This window comes from Heterocephalus glaber, unplaced genomic scaffold (genome assembly GCF_053883595.1).
Source record: "Heterocephalus glaber isolate CG9 unplaced genomic scaffold, H.glaber_assembly_v1.0 deba00001442, whole genome shotgun sequence".
Lineage (NCBI taxonomy): Eukaryota > Metazoa > Chordata > Mammalia > Rodentia > Bathyergidae > Heterocephalus > Heterocephalus glaber.
In genome coordinates, this window is record NW_028258296.1 from 28,675,415 (window position 1) to 28,690,584 (window position 15,170).

Sequence of the window (15,170 nt, forward strand, 5' to 3'; positions counted from 1 at the left end):
GGGAGCCATTAGCAAGGTCACCAAGCAGCAACCAGGAGGCACAGCAAAAAGGTGGAAGGTTACTTTTAAAACATTAGCTTTCATTCCTTCTGTCCTTTTCTGAGTCAAACTGGGAATTTCTCTAATTAGCACCAAACAGTGGAGACTCCTATTAGAGGAAAAAGGCACTGCACCAGCCAAAATGGAATGAACATCAACTGGCCCTCCCATCACATCAGCATAAACACTCTTACAGTACAGAAACTTCAAAGTTCTCTCCTACCTTTGCAAGCATCAAACAAACAACCCCAAATTCCCAGCAACAGAGAAAGTCCAGAGCCCTTCAGAGATAAGGCAAGTCAAAGGGCAAATTCCAAAGGAGACTGCTTCTGAGAAGTGATATTTAAGCAGAATCCACAGTGATCAGTTAGTCAGACTCCAGGGGCTGACAGAGCCAGGCAGAAAGCTACCTGGCTAAGCTCGCACACCTTTGCCTCGGGCATCTGGCCAGCTGCCAGCCAACCAGTGGGTCCAACGTCAAAGCAGGTGGCATGGGGCCAAAGCTGACGTGGGGGAGCTGTTGAAGTGCAGCAGGGCAGGGCAACAGGCCATCGGGCCACCTTTCATGTTTGGCCCAGCCACTCCCAACTTCATATGTGCCAGGCCTGCTACCTGGGTGAATTAGTACCGAAGGCTCTGCATTCCAAAGGGCAATTTTAGAATGTGCCTCTGTTAGGCTTGCTCCTCAACCTAGACTCTGTCTTTCTTTCATTTCTTATCTTTAAAAAAAAATGGATTAAAACCAGTATCAGGGCAGACCGGGAAGCTCCTCCCAGCACCCTCTTGAGCAGTGTTGCTGCTATGTTGCCAGATAAATTCTCACTCTGTTCATAACATTAACTCCTTGCTTCAGTGGTTGAGTAGCGAATGCTTACTGCCAAAAGGACCATAAGAAAGGGGACCCCTTTTACATTTTAGGGAATCTCAAGCCCAACCTTACTGAAAAAGTGAAGATTTCTGAGTATCTGTTCTTGTCCACTGGCCAGCAACTTCCCTGAGCTGGGCCTTCTCACTCCCTTGCACTTAATAATCATCACTAGGATTATTAGCACTTGCCTAGCAATTACTATGTGCCTTCACAGAGAGCTCTGCATATCTTAAGCCATTTCAACATCACAAGCCCCATCCTTCCAGAACAAGAAAGGGAGGCCCAGAGAAGTTAAGCGACTTGCCTGGGGTTACACAGCTGCTCACCATGGAGCCAGTGCTGGAGCCACAGGTCACAGCCAGATGCTAACATGTCCCAGAGCCTCCCAGTAGTGCATAGCTATAATTTGTATACTCACAGAGTTCTGTATTTTGCTTCTAAGTTTTTGCTGCATAGAAAGTACAGTTTATGACATTTTCTTCTGGTTCTGACAGAAAGCCAGTAAGTGGAATAGAACATGTTGGTTTACGCAAGACGCTCAGAAGCTATGCACAGGAGTAGGGCTGCTGCGTTACTACAGGCCTGCACTGCTCGCTGCTCTACACCCCAGCCTCTTCCCTCCTCCCTCTCCCGGCACAGTTGCTCTACATGCACATGAATGTTTGGCTCCACAAAACACAGGGTGCCTCGCTCAGGGATGTTTTGGGGCCCTGGTTTTCTGCCCACTTCTCTGAACCCTTCTCTCCCCTGTTCCCTGAGGTTCAGACTGCAGTCTCTATGTGCTACACATCTCCTACCCTTGAAATCTCAACTGTTCTCAGTGAGTCAAACACCCTTTCCAAATGGACCAATCCTGAATCTGAGTCCTTAGCCCAACTCTGGTGCTGGACCTGCCTGGGGCTCCTCTCCACACCCACTCCACCTCCCATGGACCCTCTACTCTAGCCCAAAGTGATTCTCGGGTTCCTCCTGCCCTTTCCTGTCCCACACTTGTGCTGTGCTCCTTGCCTGGGCAACCTGCCCCTTGTAACATCTACCCAGACTCCGCCAGCTTTTAGGCTTGCCAAATCCTTCCTCCTGCTCCTCCACAAACCTCCCCACCATCCTGGCTTCTCCTATCCCTCAGCTCCTGCACCATTTGCCTTTTTTTTTTCCTTCAGTACTAGGGATTGAACCCAGGGCCTTCACACTGAACTACATCTTCAGCTCTTTTTCTTTTTTTGAGACAGGGTCTAAGTTGCTAAGTTACCCAGGCTAGGCTCAAATTTTTCCACCTTCCTGCCTCAGCCTCCCAGAGTGCTAGGATTACGCCATGCCTGGATACCGTTTACTTTTGATGCAGCTCAACTGAGACCTTATTCACTGCTGGTGACAGCTCTTTCACTAACAGTGTGCATTCTTAGCACCATCTTTATTGCTCATCCTTATCTGCCTAGCCAGCTGGGTACCCCCTGAATGCTGCTTGGACCCTGCCACCTCGAGGAGGCCCCGACCCACCTGAGGAGGTTTCCCCTGGGCAAGCTCTGCTCCCGGGCCTGGACACTGCCCACAGTGAGGCTCAGCCTCTTGGCCAGGTCTGCTCTTCCCTCAGCGAGGGTGCCCTCCTGTGCCCAGCCTGGGGAGGTGCCATAATGCTCTTCCAGGTACCGCAGGGGCACCGTCCTGTTGATGGGCTGGAAGATGATGGCGCCACTCTGCTGTGAGATCGGCCGGCGGTTGCCCACGTAGCAGCGCACCAGGCCGGGGATGGAGTCGAAGCTCTCCATCTCAAACTGGTACTGCACGCGGCTGTAGGCCTCGCTGAGCCGCAGAACCGTGCGGTGGATCTTGAAGTGCTGAGCGAGGTTCTTCCACTGACAGGTCAGGACAAAGTTTCCAGGGCTGGATAGAGAGTCTCGAACCAGGAAGTCACCATCACGCTGCACAAGGTTTTCTGACAACTGTGGACAAACAATGAGTGAGGAGGAGTAGGAAAGGCAAACTTAGGTCCTTTTAGGAGCTTCTGGATCAACAGAAGACAGTGCTACATGCTTTCACATCCCCAATTGGCTCTTAAGTTTGTCACATGCCAAACTGGAGAGCTATTTACTGATCCTGTTCTGTGTGCCTAGAAAAAGTCAGGTTGGGTCTCTCGTCTCATAAAGTTTTTATAAGAGTGTATGTTTGCATGTGTAACATATGCAAAGCATAAGATGCTCAAAAATCGTTAAATATGATGATGATGATTATGATTATGCTTATTCTTATAGCAAAAGGTGAAAAGTTTATGTAGCTTGGTTTTTCTGTAGCCCAACAGCCTGGGTTCACATTCTGTTTCGTTGTGTGACTGGACAAGTTACATATCTTTGTGGTTCAGTTCCATCATCTATAAAATGGGGATAATATTATTACCTATTGAGTGCTTTATAAAGATTCAAAGGGATAAAATGTTGGCTAATAACTATCATTATTCTTGTTACAATGTTCAGTTATCCGGTCTGGCATGATCTATCACTGAAAATTTACACTCACAGCAAATGGCAAACAGATTTTATGATCACAGTAAGGAGAAGGCTCATGGTTACAGTTATCAGTTTAATAAACTTTGAAAATTTTTCTGGGATATTCCAACATTCAATCAATGGTATATTTCTGTTAGCTTAGATTAGTATGCTACCATGGTTACCTTAAAATTACAGCTTTTCTTTAAAAATATGTTTTCACACAAAAATTCCATCCCTTAAGATTGAGCCTGTGGAAATAATTATAGGTATGAACATAGTATTTATCTTAAAGGTTTTTGGTCAGAGTGCTAGGAACACTCTAAGTGTCCAATAAATTGTCATATGTGTGTACAACAGACGTACACACAATATAGTCTAGTGCAGCATAGTATTTTACAGCAGGTGAGAATTCTCAGGACATAGCAGTAAGTGAAGAAAGTGGACTGCAGAAGGTATATGCAGTACCATCTGCTTGATTGAAAAACTCTGGGAGCATAAATATAAAAATGTTCATAGTGGTTATCTTTGAGACAGACAATTATGGATGAGAGTTTAATTTTCTTCATTTTGTTATCTATAATTTCTTCAATCAATTTTAAGCTTTAAAAAAGTTACAATAAGAATTATTTCTTTGATAGTGCTGAGAACTCTGCTACACTAAAAAATAATTTATCACATGATACCTTCCCTTCTACCCCATCTACTCATTTCCTATCATGTTGTCCTTGGTTAATGAATGGCCAGATCAGATTTACAAAACCCAAGGGAAATTCTATACCTCAATTCTGCACACTTAGTCTATTTTTCGATTTTTATATCATTAAATAAAAGCATGATTCATGGCAATCATCTAAATGACAATCACACAAAGTATCTTCTAAGCCACAAGTCTGTGGTCACACAGACTCCATCTCTGGATTGTCATGGGACCAGGTAAGGAAGGGATGGGGAGAGTGAACAATTGCTGGCCCAGTAGGACAGAGGTGGCCTTGTCAGCCTGTGCCACCTGCCCTATTACCTTAAAAAGCAGGTGGGTTTCAAGTGGCAGGAGGCTGCTGTGGCAGCTGGCCAAGAGCTCAATTGTGTGAACCACAGCCCAACCTCGGACTTCCTCAGGTTACTGGCTCTGTGGCTATGGCCTCCTGCCGAATTATCTGCAGACCTCAGGACACCAGAGTTTCCTGCATCCACCTATTTGGCAGGTGGAACTGCACTCTGGGTTCCTGACATTCACTCTTCCCAAGGTGTCCTTGGAGTGGGTCTGAGTCACTTTATAATGTTGACTTTTGGGCAATCAGGGGCTCGCTCCCATGTGACCTTGGAACAGGGCCCTACAGGACCATCAATCTGACATGGCCCGAGGACAACTGGGTGTGCTGTGCAGGGAAACAGTACCTGTCGGGGGATGCGGCCATGGTACCAGGCGTGGCTGCGCAGGTCCTCACTGTTCAGCAGTAGCTCTTCCTCCAGCTCCTTCTTCAGCCTGTCAGGGGTCCTGTCCATGACGTGCCTCTCCTTGGAGAACTGCAACACAGAGTCCACAGTGACCTCACCCTGCTTGGGCTGGGCCGGGCGTGCCACCCAGAGACAGTGCTCACCTTGCTGAGCTAAGCAAATCGGGTGTGCTCATGGCTGCACTTGGCTAGCAATACCTGCATCAAGATTAGAGGTGGCTAGGGCCAGAGATTCAGCTCAGTGGCGCCATGCCTGCCTCACAAGTGCAAGGTCCTGAGTTCAATCCCCAGTACCAATCAAAAAAAAAGATTACAAGTGGCTGGACTTTGCCCTCCTCCAGTTGTGGGTACCTGATGACATTTTCCCCTGCACATGGGCTATGGTAGAAAAGTCTATTCAAGCAACAGTGAGCTGGGTAGGGGGAACCAGAGAGATGTAACTGTAGGGGACACTGAGGGGCAGCTAGGCCAGGGGAGCTTTTCATTCTTCTCCTGAATTACCCTAACAGGGAACTGGGAAGGACAGTAGTTCCTGATTGGCCATGGTCCCTGGCTCTGGGCAGTGAGGCCCGAAGTGCAGTCTTTGGAATCAGTAAGCATGGCCCTGAATTCTTTGCTCCAGGCAAGCTTAAGTTCAAGAATCAGAACTTCTAAAGCATTTAGAGCAACTTTATGTTTCTTGAATCAATAGTAGTTCTTGGTTTGTTTATATGTTGTATAACTTTAATTTTTCTAATACACTATTTTATTTTCATGATTGACTGGAAATAGAAACTTAGAACAAAAAACTGGTGCTTTGCCTCAGATGGTCTGAGGGCACTGCATGACAGCTGTGGCAGGGGTGCTGGGTGGGTGACATTGTCTCCCAGGTTCATTTAGAACCACGCCCACTTAACTGTTCGGTCTGAACTCGAACATGCATCTGGTTCCCAGTGAAACCAGGCTTGAACTACCCCCTTGAAGGACACCTGAGAAGGGAAAGGCACTGTCCCTGTGTTTTTCCAAGTTCTCCAAGCTTGCCCTACAAATGCCCGATTTCTCACCATACTGCTTTGTGCCTCTCCAAGGAGAGACCTGCAAACCCTTCTCCACCAAGAAACAGAAAAACAGACTTGGGACCTTCTGGCCCGACATTTACTCTTTAGTCTTCTGTGCATGTGGCCCTGAAGGGGTGTTGGTCTCAGGCTGATTCAGGGTGGGCCTCCTCCAGCTCCCTGTTCCCTTCTCCTCCTCCTCTTCCCAGCCCTCGTTCTCTGGGCAGGAGGTGAAGAGGGTTGAGGAATGGAATTTGTATCAAAGAGATGTCCATGATGTCTAGGCTGCACACGGCGATGTCTGACACCGTCTGTTCCTGTCATTAATGATTACAGTTGCATCTGAAGACTTGAGTAGACAAGGCAGGTTGTCAACTGATGCCACTTATAGCCTGTCTTGACTCCCACTAAGCTGTCAGCTTCATGAGTACAGAACCCATCTACCTTTTCCCCGTCGTGCTAAAGCAGCACTGAACACAGTAGTCACTGCTGGAACACATCCCACCATGAGGAACTTCTGTGACTTTTCTCAGATTATCTGACTCCTTCTTGTGGGGGCTTCAAATGCACACACTGCCATTCAGCTGAAACATGGCCTTCTTCAATCTTTCACAGGAAGACGTAGTCACATGACTGTCATCACACAGGGGTAAACTGCTGAGTTGGGATTTCTGAGGTGAGATTTGACAGCTGGAACCTCAATGACTCCCTGGACCATAAGGAGGAAGGCACAGCCTAGGAATGGTAGTGCAGAAGGCTCAAAGGAAGTTTGGCCCTGATAACTGAGGGGCCAACCCAGGCCTGTGTGCTCTGGCTTCATGACACCCCTGATTTCGGATGTTCCCAGCAAAGTGGCTGTACTGCATCCTACCTGGTATTGTGAGCCAAGCTCTGCATTAGCCACACTGACAGGCAGTCTGCATACCTCGCTGAAGTCCCTGTGTTACACCCTGGGCCCACTTCTAGTCCGAGCTCTGAAAAATGTAGAGATCTAAAAATACTGCAGGTCTTACATAATCCTTCACTGAAATTTAGTTTGTTCATACCCAAAAGCCATTCCCCTGCTTATCTTTGCATTCTTCTTCTTCCTTTGCCCCAATATCTAGAATCCTCCTCCCCTCTGCTGCCTCTTTCCCAGCACTAGTTATAACACTATGGCTTTTTCTAAAAAAACATTTTAGTGGAAGATAGATAAATAGGAAGTGGGAAGAGGTTCAGATGGTTCCCCAAATTACCTACTCTGCTGCTTCAAAAATATTTTTATATATATGCTAATTTGTTTCATTTATACTATTAGTTTCTCTTGATTCATTGAAAAGAAAGTTTTGTGCTAATATCTGGCTCTTTTTTTATAAGAATCTTTTTTGGAGATGTTTTGTACTCTGAGTAGCTACTTTGAAGATAACAAAACACAGTATATTAACTATTGTTATTCTCATAATTTTGTTATGAAATTGTTTTATTGTTTCATGAAAAAGCATTTTACATCACTAGCCATTAGAGAAATGCAAATTAAAACAACACAGAGATACTATCTTACTACATAAAGAATGGTTATCAGCAAGAAGTCAAGTAACAAATGCTGGTGAGGCTGCAGGGGAAAAAGGAACTCTTCTACACTATTGGTGGTTATGTAAACTAGTACAACCATTATGGAGATAAGTATGGAGATTTCTCAAAACACTAATACTGGAAATTCCATTTGGCCCAGCTAGTCCCCTTCTAGGCATCTTCCCAAAAGAGTTAAAGTCATCATATTAGTGATACATGCATATGTATGTTTATAGGAGCACAATTTAAAACAGGTAAATCTTTGAAACAGCCTATATCTCCATCAACAAATGAATTAATAAGAAAATGTGGGATTTATATACAATGAAGCACTACTCTGCCATAAAGAAGGATAAAATTGAGGTATTTATGAGTAAATGGCTGTACCTTGAGACCACAAAGTAAAATAAATCAGACACACAAGTTTAAATATCACATGGTTTCTCTTTCATGATAAATTGAAAGCATAAAGAGCAAAATAAATGGTAGATAACAGGAAATAGGGAGAACTTTTTCAAATGGGAAAGGGAACAAGAGGCGGAGGGAGAGGGGAAGGAAGGAAAGGAAAAGAGATTAAAAGAAGATGAAGAAGATGAAAAAATCGAAATAGAGCTTTTTCAAAAGGGAAGAGGAATAAGAATTGGAGGGAACAGTGAGGGACGGAAGGAGAAGGGGACAAAATAAGAATTAAGATGTGTTATGTACATGTACAAACTCCCCACAATACATGTAATAATTGCTTACTGCAAATACATACTAACAAAAAAAATTTTAAAAGCATTTTATAGTTGGATGTGGTGGTACACACTAGTAATTCCTAGATTTATTAATCATGTCTTGCACCATGAGCAACATCTTTGCTGTTATCTGAGTAATTATTTCTGATTTCATTTTTCCCAGATCCTCTTTTGTTGCCAGTTCAGAGAGTCCAGGTGGTTGAGTATCAGATTGTTCCATCTCATTTCCCTTTGGGGTTGCTGTAGGTGATCCAGAAGTCTGTTTTTGAGACTTGTTTATGTGTCTTCTCATTTCCAAGGTTGGGGGGGGTGCTTCTGGTGCCCCAGCAGCTCACCTTCTCTGCTCTAGGAGCTTGGGATGGCAGCAGGGGAGCTTCCTTCTGGGTTCTGGGACTGGCTCACCTTCTCTGCCCTAGGAGCCTGGGATGGAGACGGGGAGCTTCCTTCCGGGTGCTGGGACCAGCTCAGCTTCTCTCCAGTAATCCCAACACTCTAGGGGGCCGGGGCAGGAGAATCACAAGTTTGGGCTTAGCTGTGACAACATGGGGCCTAGTGAGATCGAGTTTCAAAAAGGGGGGCAGGGATGTGGTTCAGGGTGAAGGTCCTGGATTTAATCCTCAGCACCAACTTTTAAAGATATTTTATATTCAATAGTTTTTCATTCTAGGCTTTGAGATCATACTGTTTTACATTTGTTACCAACAATATAAAACCAGCTTGTTACTTCTGTCCTAACTCCTTAATGGAAAATCTATAACTACTGCTCTCTGCCTTTCCCCACAGATTCTGGAGAGAGGGTGCTATAAGGTGCTACAGGAGATGGGATGGCAGGGTCAGATTTATAGAGGAGGGAAAAGGAGATTATTGGGATTGACCCTTCCAAAACAAAAACCACATGCCCTTACGCACTTGGATAACTTGTGAAAAGGTAGGAGGTTGGATACACAATTGCCTAGACTTGTATTTTAAAAAGGGAAGGGGTAGAGAGGGAGAGAAGGCATTTAGGAGAGGTTGGTCCAGAGTGAGCAAGTAATTACAAAGGGTTTTTCATTTTGAACCAGCGAGGACTGGTTTTAATACCTTAAGAAGAGTAGGTTTGCTGCTGAGAGCCTCCACCTAGGCCACTGCCAAAAGGCAGTGGGCAAAGTCTCTCAAACAACAGAGGAAGAGATGCCAGAGTTGTCACCCCTGGTTACTCAAGATTACACAGTGGTTATTAGGAGGGGGCAGCTTCCTCTAGAACTTTCACTTATGGTTTTAATCTCACACATTAATGCAACTTTTATGATTTTCCCAACTGCCTATATTTTATGAGATCTTGATCTTGCCAACTGTGATTCTACCATTAAATGTAAGCATTCTGATGTAAACCCCATGTCTGGTGAGGGGTGAGCTTAAGTTTTGGCAAAGTGTCTCTTTATGCTTTGAGAGCTTTATGAATGTTATTTATGCTCCCTAGGAGTCAGAAATAAGATCTGGCTTCCTAGGACTGATCCAGGTCTCTGTGATATTTGATAGAATTTTGTTGGCTTCCCCAAAACTACCTGAATTCTTGGTGGCAGTGCATCCTTATACTTCTCTGGTGCCCCATGCAGAAAATTTCCCCTAAAGTGCAACCATTTCATCCATGGCATAGGCTAATTTTTATGGTCTTGGCTACAAAGCAAATTCTAGCAATTTAAGGCAACACAGTATCTCAGCTTTCAGGAAAGGCTTCAGACCATTTGTGTGGCTATCAGGGGCCTTTCATTAATCTATATTTCATTTGATTCGTTTAGGGCCCTAAGAATCCTCTTGCCGTTCCTTGGACTACATTTCTCAGGGAAGTGTAGAAGAGGTTAAATACTTACTCACATAATATTTACATACATTGCTATTATCTGCATAGCCCACAATTAAACATGAAATGAAACAGAATAAGGTGTCAGGCCCCAGCATCCCAACATACAATCTTGGGAAAATAAAGAGAATTCAAGTACATCACTGAAACCTATTCCAGTAAGGCTGGCTGCTTTTAGCTAGATCTACAGAAAAATCAGAAACAAAAACCAGAGCTAAATAATTTGGAAAGTTTGCAGTTTCATCAGAAAGAAAGTGCTTGCAAAGTTGGAGTCACAAAGTATGTGGTTGCTGAAAAGATTAGCATTAAAAAGAAGCCAAATATATTGCATCTGGACAATAAGAACCATGGCTTGAAGGTATCTCAGGAATCAGCAAGAAGCCACTCATCATGTGCTAAAAGGTGCAAAAGTATAAACCTTTCATTTGAGAAGAGAGCCTCTGAGCCCCTGGTAAAGAAGGGCCAAAAAGTGAATTAGTTCTGTTCTCTAACTGCCAGACAGAAAGTGCCAGCAAGAAAGCTAAAAAAACCCCCCAATCTCTTATACACAGCTATTGATGTTAATAATGAAATATAGTGACAAAACTTTTTCTCCAAGCTCAGATTCTCTATTTGCCCCTGACTTTGTACCTCATTCCTAGAAGGCAACTCTGATTCCTTACTTTTCCAATTTTATGTGACAGGAAAGGAGATGGGGGCAACGGGCGGAGCAAGAGAGACAGGAGTGGGTTTTTGTTCATAGCACAGGCTGCAGCTGTCCTGAGTGCCACCTCTCATGTCAGCTGTGGGCTCAACCTCTGGAAGAAGGGAAGCTACTTGGCTTTGGATCAAGAACATTCTGCCCATGGATCTTACAGCTTCATTACAAGGACTAAATCCACCCAAAACCACTAAGGGACACAATGCAGGCAGGGCCCATAACTTTTACTTTACCTGAATTTGACCCACTAGACACCAGGAAACAGTTCTTTTAGAGGGAGTAAAAAGAGGTACCATGTATATCAATTAAATAACAAGTGTCTCTTAGGTATCTCTTGATCCTGTACCAGGGTTATCCAATTACATGGATCTACTTCTAAAAGTGCATCTTATGTGGTTTTTAGTAAAATGGAGTACTACTCAGCCATAAAGAACGAGAACCTAGAGACATTTATAGCTAAATGGATGCATATTGAGGCCATACTCTTATGTGAAATAAATAGGACACACGTGTAAATACCAAATAGTTTCTCTAGTGTGAGAAACTGAAAGTGTAAACAAGGATTAAAATGAATAATTGATAATTTGAAATAGGAAGAAAAGGCTCAAAGGGATAGGGGAAGTGGGAGGGGAAGGGGAAAGGAAAGAAGGGAAAGGAAAAGTTATGAGAAGAGGAAAAAATAGAAACGAAGTCTTTGTAAATAGGGAAGGGTGGAGGTGGGGCAGGGGAATAGGGAAAAAATAAGAACCAAGATAAATCATGTTCAGGTACAAGCACCCAATGATAATGTATTGTAATGTATTGTAATACATTAATATTGTAATGTATTGTAATGATAATGTATTGTAATGTAATGTAATGTATTGTAATACAGTGTAAATGTATTGTATACCTAAAAGGTACCAATAAAAGAATTTAAGCAAAAATAAAATAAAATTGCATCTTAGTCTTGGTCATTAGCATTGGGGTCTAAAGTGGGATGTAGGTCAGTTGATGTAGGGACAAATGTAGGAGGTGGATGAGGCCCACCCTTGTCCAACTAAACTGAAGATTAGTTAGAAAATCATAAATTACTGTCATTGATGCTTTTTATGGAAGTGTGAATCTAGCTGTATCTTTCCTAACTGGGGCATTATAGTAACTTTGTTGTTAACAGATATTACAACACAGTGTTTAAAAACATGGGCCAGCTGTCCACCTCAATACCCAGGCCACTGTACAACTGAACAGCTCTGTGGCCTTGGGCAAGTGCCATTAGTAGAATCTACAAAGTGGTGACAACAATGTTACATGACATTAGTAAGCATTAAACGGGACATACCCTGGCAGATAAAGAGCATGAATGTTAATTGTCTTTATATATACATTAGGATGCAACTAATCTGGTTCTATAAAAAGTAAATGCTTTATATTCAAGGTCTGATGCAAGAGGCACAGAGAGGCTGGAGTTTGGGAGGAAAGCAATCAAGGAAAGGAGCCTGGCACTTGTCTGAGTGCCAGGCAGCTGCATGCCACAGGCCTCTTCAGTTCTCTCTAGAGAATTCCCTGCCTGCCTGCCTGCCACAGTACCCATGGTCCAGTTCTGTGGCCAGGTGTATTGCTGGCTTGCGGGGCCAGCTCTAAAAATCATGAGTGTCACTTTGAGTCTGGAAGGAATGTCTGCAGCTCCCACACACTCCAGCAAGTCTAGTCTCGACAGGCTGGAGTAGCCAAGCCAAGGAGATGGTTGGGAAACACAATCTGAAGGTGCAGAGCCAGCTCTGCAAATGTGCTGGGAATCTCAATGAACTTGGAAACTCACGTTTCAGTAGCTCTCCAAGGAAGAGAAAGCCATTTCAGCCTGGGAGGAATGGTACACAGGGTCTCTTGCATGAGGGTCAGAGCCTGCATTTTGAATCAGGCACAATAGGCCTGGATGCTCAGGAGATCTGTGTTCCCAAGCAAGTGATGAGGGTGGGGTGTGTGGGCAGAAGCCCCCAGAGAAGGCTGTGGATACTCATTTGCACATAGGAGACAGAACTAGAAAAAAATGGCATGTGCATTATAATTCATATATGTTTTACTCTAACCTTGTCCTAAGAAAAGCTTCTCAGTTCACACAGGATTTTAAATTGTGCAAAAAAGATGCTATCCCCCAATACAGGAATCGATGGTAGAAAGGGAAATACTGTGGAGGTGCTATTTACAACTAAACAATTCACCCAGCATGTGATAACTAGCTGGGAATGAAGGTCCAGGTCCCTGCCCTCAAGGAGGGCACAGTCTCATGGGGAGATGACAAAGAAATAGTCCAATACACCCCAGAGCTTTTGGGACAGACTGCCTACCTTTGCTATCTTTCCTTGGCTCTCCCAGTTCTGCAGCCTGGGTAAGGTCCTCCACCTCTTTGTCCTTTGGTTTTCTCCTGGGTTAAAATGAGAAAAGGCATCATGGCCCAAGAGTGTTCTGGGAATAGCTTCATGGGCATGGGAAGGAAGAAAGAAATGCTGGATGATCAGGGTTGGACCTTGAGAATAAAACTTGAAGGGAAGTTGAGGAATTACTGGGCATGACGCTAAGGCAGACAAAGAGTGGCTGGGCAGGGTGCCCGGAGGTTCTGGTTGAGGAGGACAGGGCTAAAGCATGCAAAGATGTGACAGCGGAGGGATATACAGAGTCCACACACACACAAAAATTGTATAGACACTTCAGGAAAAAAAATAGTATGATGTTTTTTCAACAGAAGATGTTACCCTCATATGGAGGACCCTAAAGGATGCATATCACAGAAAACCCATTACATTGCCAGCCCTTAGAGAAGAAACTGAAAATGCATGTGCAGCAATCTCAATAACCAAGGTTACCCAAGCAGTGGTTCACCATACTAATAAATGTCTGGAAGCCAATGGCCACCACTTTGAGCACCTCTTGTAACTGTAGAAGCCAGAGGTAACTTGTGCTAATCTCATGATGTCTCATTAAATTTAGTATTAAAATATTTATACAAGCTTTTCTTTTCCTGAAGTGTGGATACATTTTTTTGGTGGACTTGTACATATCTGTAACACTGCCCCAACCCTATCCTGCAGGAGAGCTCCATCTTTACTCCAAGAAGGTAGCTCAAGCCCACTTTCCTGGTCATCACCAGTTGGCCCCTTGCTCTGGCTGGAAGAAGACACCCTACCCCAGTCTGGTTAAAACACCATGAGACATGGAAGTCTAGAATTTGCTTCACCTCCACCTGGTTCCTGCCAGAGGGACCAAAGTAGGCTGAAAAAATGAAGTCAGCACACAAAGAGAAGAGGCGCAAGAGATGGGAGGTGTTCTGGGCACATTTCTAGGCCACAGCTGATTATGTCAACCAGTAACTCCCCTGTGGCCTAATCCCAGGATGTGCTGGATCCCTACTGCACAAGGCAAAGATCAAGCAAGGGGCGCCCAGAACTGGGGGCTGCAGGGTCAGACCTTCATTCTCCAAATAATGAGTCAGTGACAATCTGTCTGGGAGGGCAACAGGTACCCAAGACGCTTTGGAGGGTCAGTCTAGCTTCAAGGGGCAGGAGAGACTGGGTGGGGCTGACTTGGGAGGCACAAGGCCAGTGCAGTCTTTTGCAAACCCCAAATCTCCATCTTCAGCCCTTAGGGTTGCTACCTGGTAGGGATATTTCCTAGAATCCATTTCAGACTGAACTCGTGCCCTCTGCTCTTCTCCCCCTTTCCTGGACACTGGCATCTCCTCTGCCTTCCTTACCCACACTAAACCCTCAGAATCAGCTTCTGTGGATGACTAAATTCCTGACTCTACTTCTTATTTCATTTTATTTCTTATTGATTTGCTTACTTTTCAGAAACCTCTGCTGTAGCCTCCTCAAGATTACTCTATTTCCTACTTCCAGTCCTTCAACCTGTCACCTGCAATGCCACCAGACTTATATCACCCTTAGGCTCAGAGACTTTAGTCAACATGTGCTCCAGGATAAGGCTGGCATGAAATCCAGAATCTCTTTTAGTACCCCACACTCCCACCCAACCCAATAGACTGTCAATGTATAGCTTTTACTTTCTTCGGGCCTCAGACCTGGTTCACGGGGAAAGAGAGACACAACCCCCATCCTCCCCTGTCCCCCTAGATCCTTGGGGTTTTTTGTTTGTCTTGTTTTATTTTGCAGTACTGGAGAGTGAACCCAGGGGCTTCATACTGTGCTACATCTCTAGTTCTTTTTTAATTTTAAATTTTGAGACAGGGTCTCACTGAATTGCTAAATTGCCCACATTGGGCTCAAACTTGTGATCCTCCTGCCTTTGCCTCCCAAAGTGCTAGGATTACAGGCTCGTGCCACCATGCCCGGTGATCCTGGAGCTTTAAACATGCTCCTTACAGCCCAAGTGAGCTGAACCACAGCCTTGTCATACACCAAACCTGCATATACAGCAGATTCAACTCCGAATTTGCTAGGAGGCCCAGACCACGAGAGGGCTGTGCAC

General features: G+C 44.5%; 1 protein-coding gene across 5 annotated transcripts in view; it reads right to left on the minus strand.

Moving 5' to 3' along the window:
- Bcar3 (BCAR3 adaptor protein, NSP family member) overlaps window positions 1-15,170 on the minus strand; it is a 133,223-nt gene that overhangs the window by 22,499 nt on the left and 95,554 nt on the right. For all 5 annotated transcript variants that reach the window (XM_004841238.4, XM_004841239.4, XM_087213144.1 and 2 more), the window contains 2 exons: window positions 4,786-4,914; window positions 2,405-2,847 (listed from right to left, as the gene is read on the minus strand). In XM_004841238.4, coding sequence (XP_004841295.2) covers window positions 2,405-2,847; window positions 4,786-4,914 — 572 coding nt within the window. The remainder of the gene's footprint in view (window positions 1-2,404; window positions 2,848-4,785; window positions 4,915-15,170) is intronic.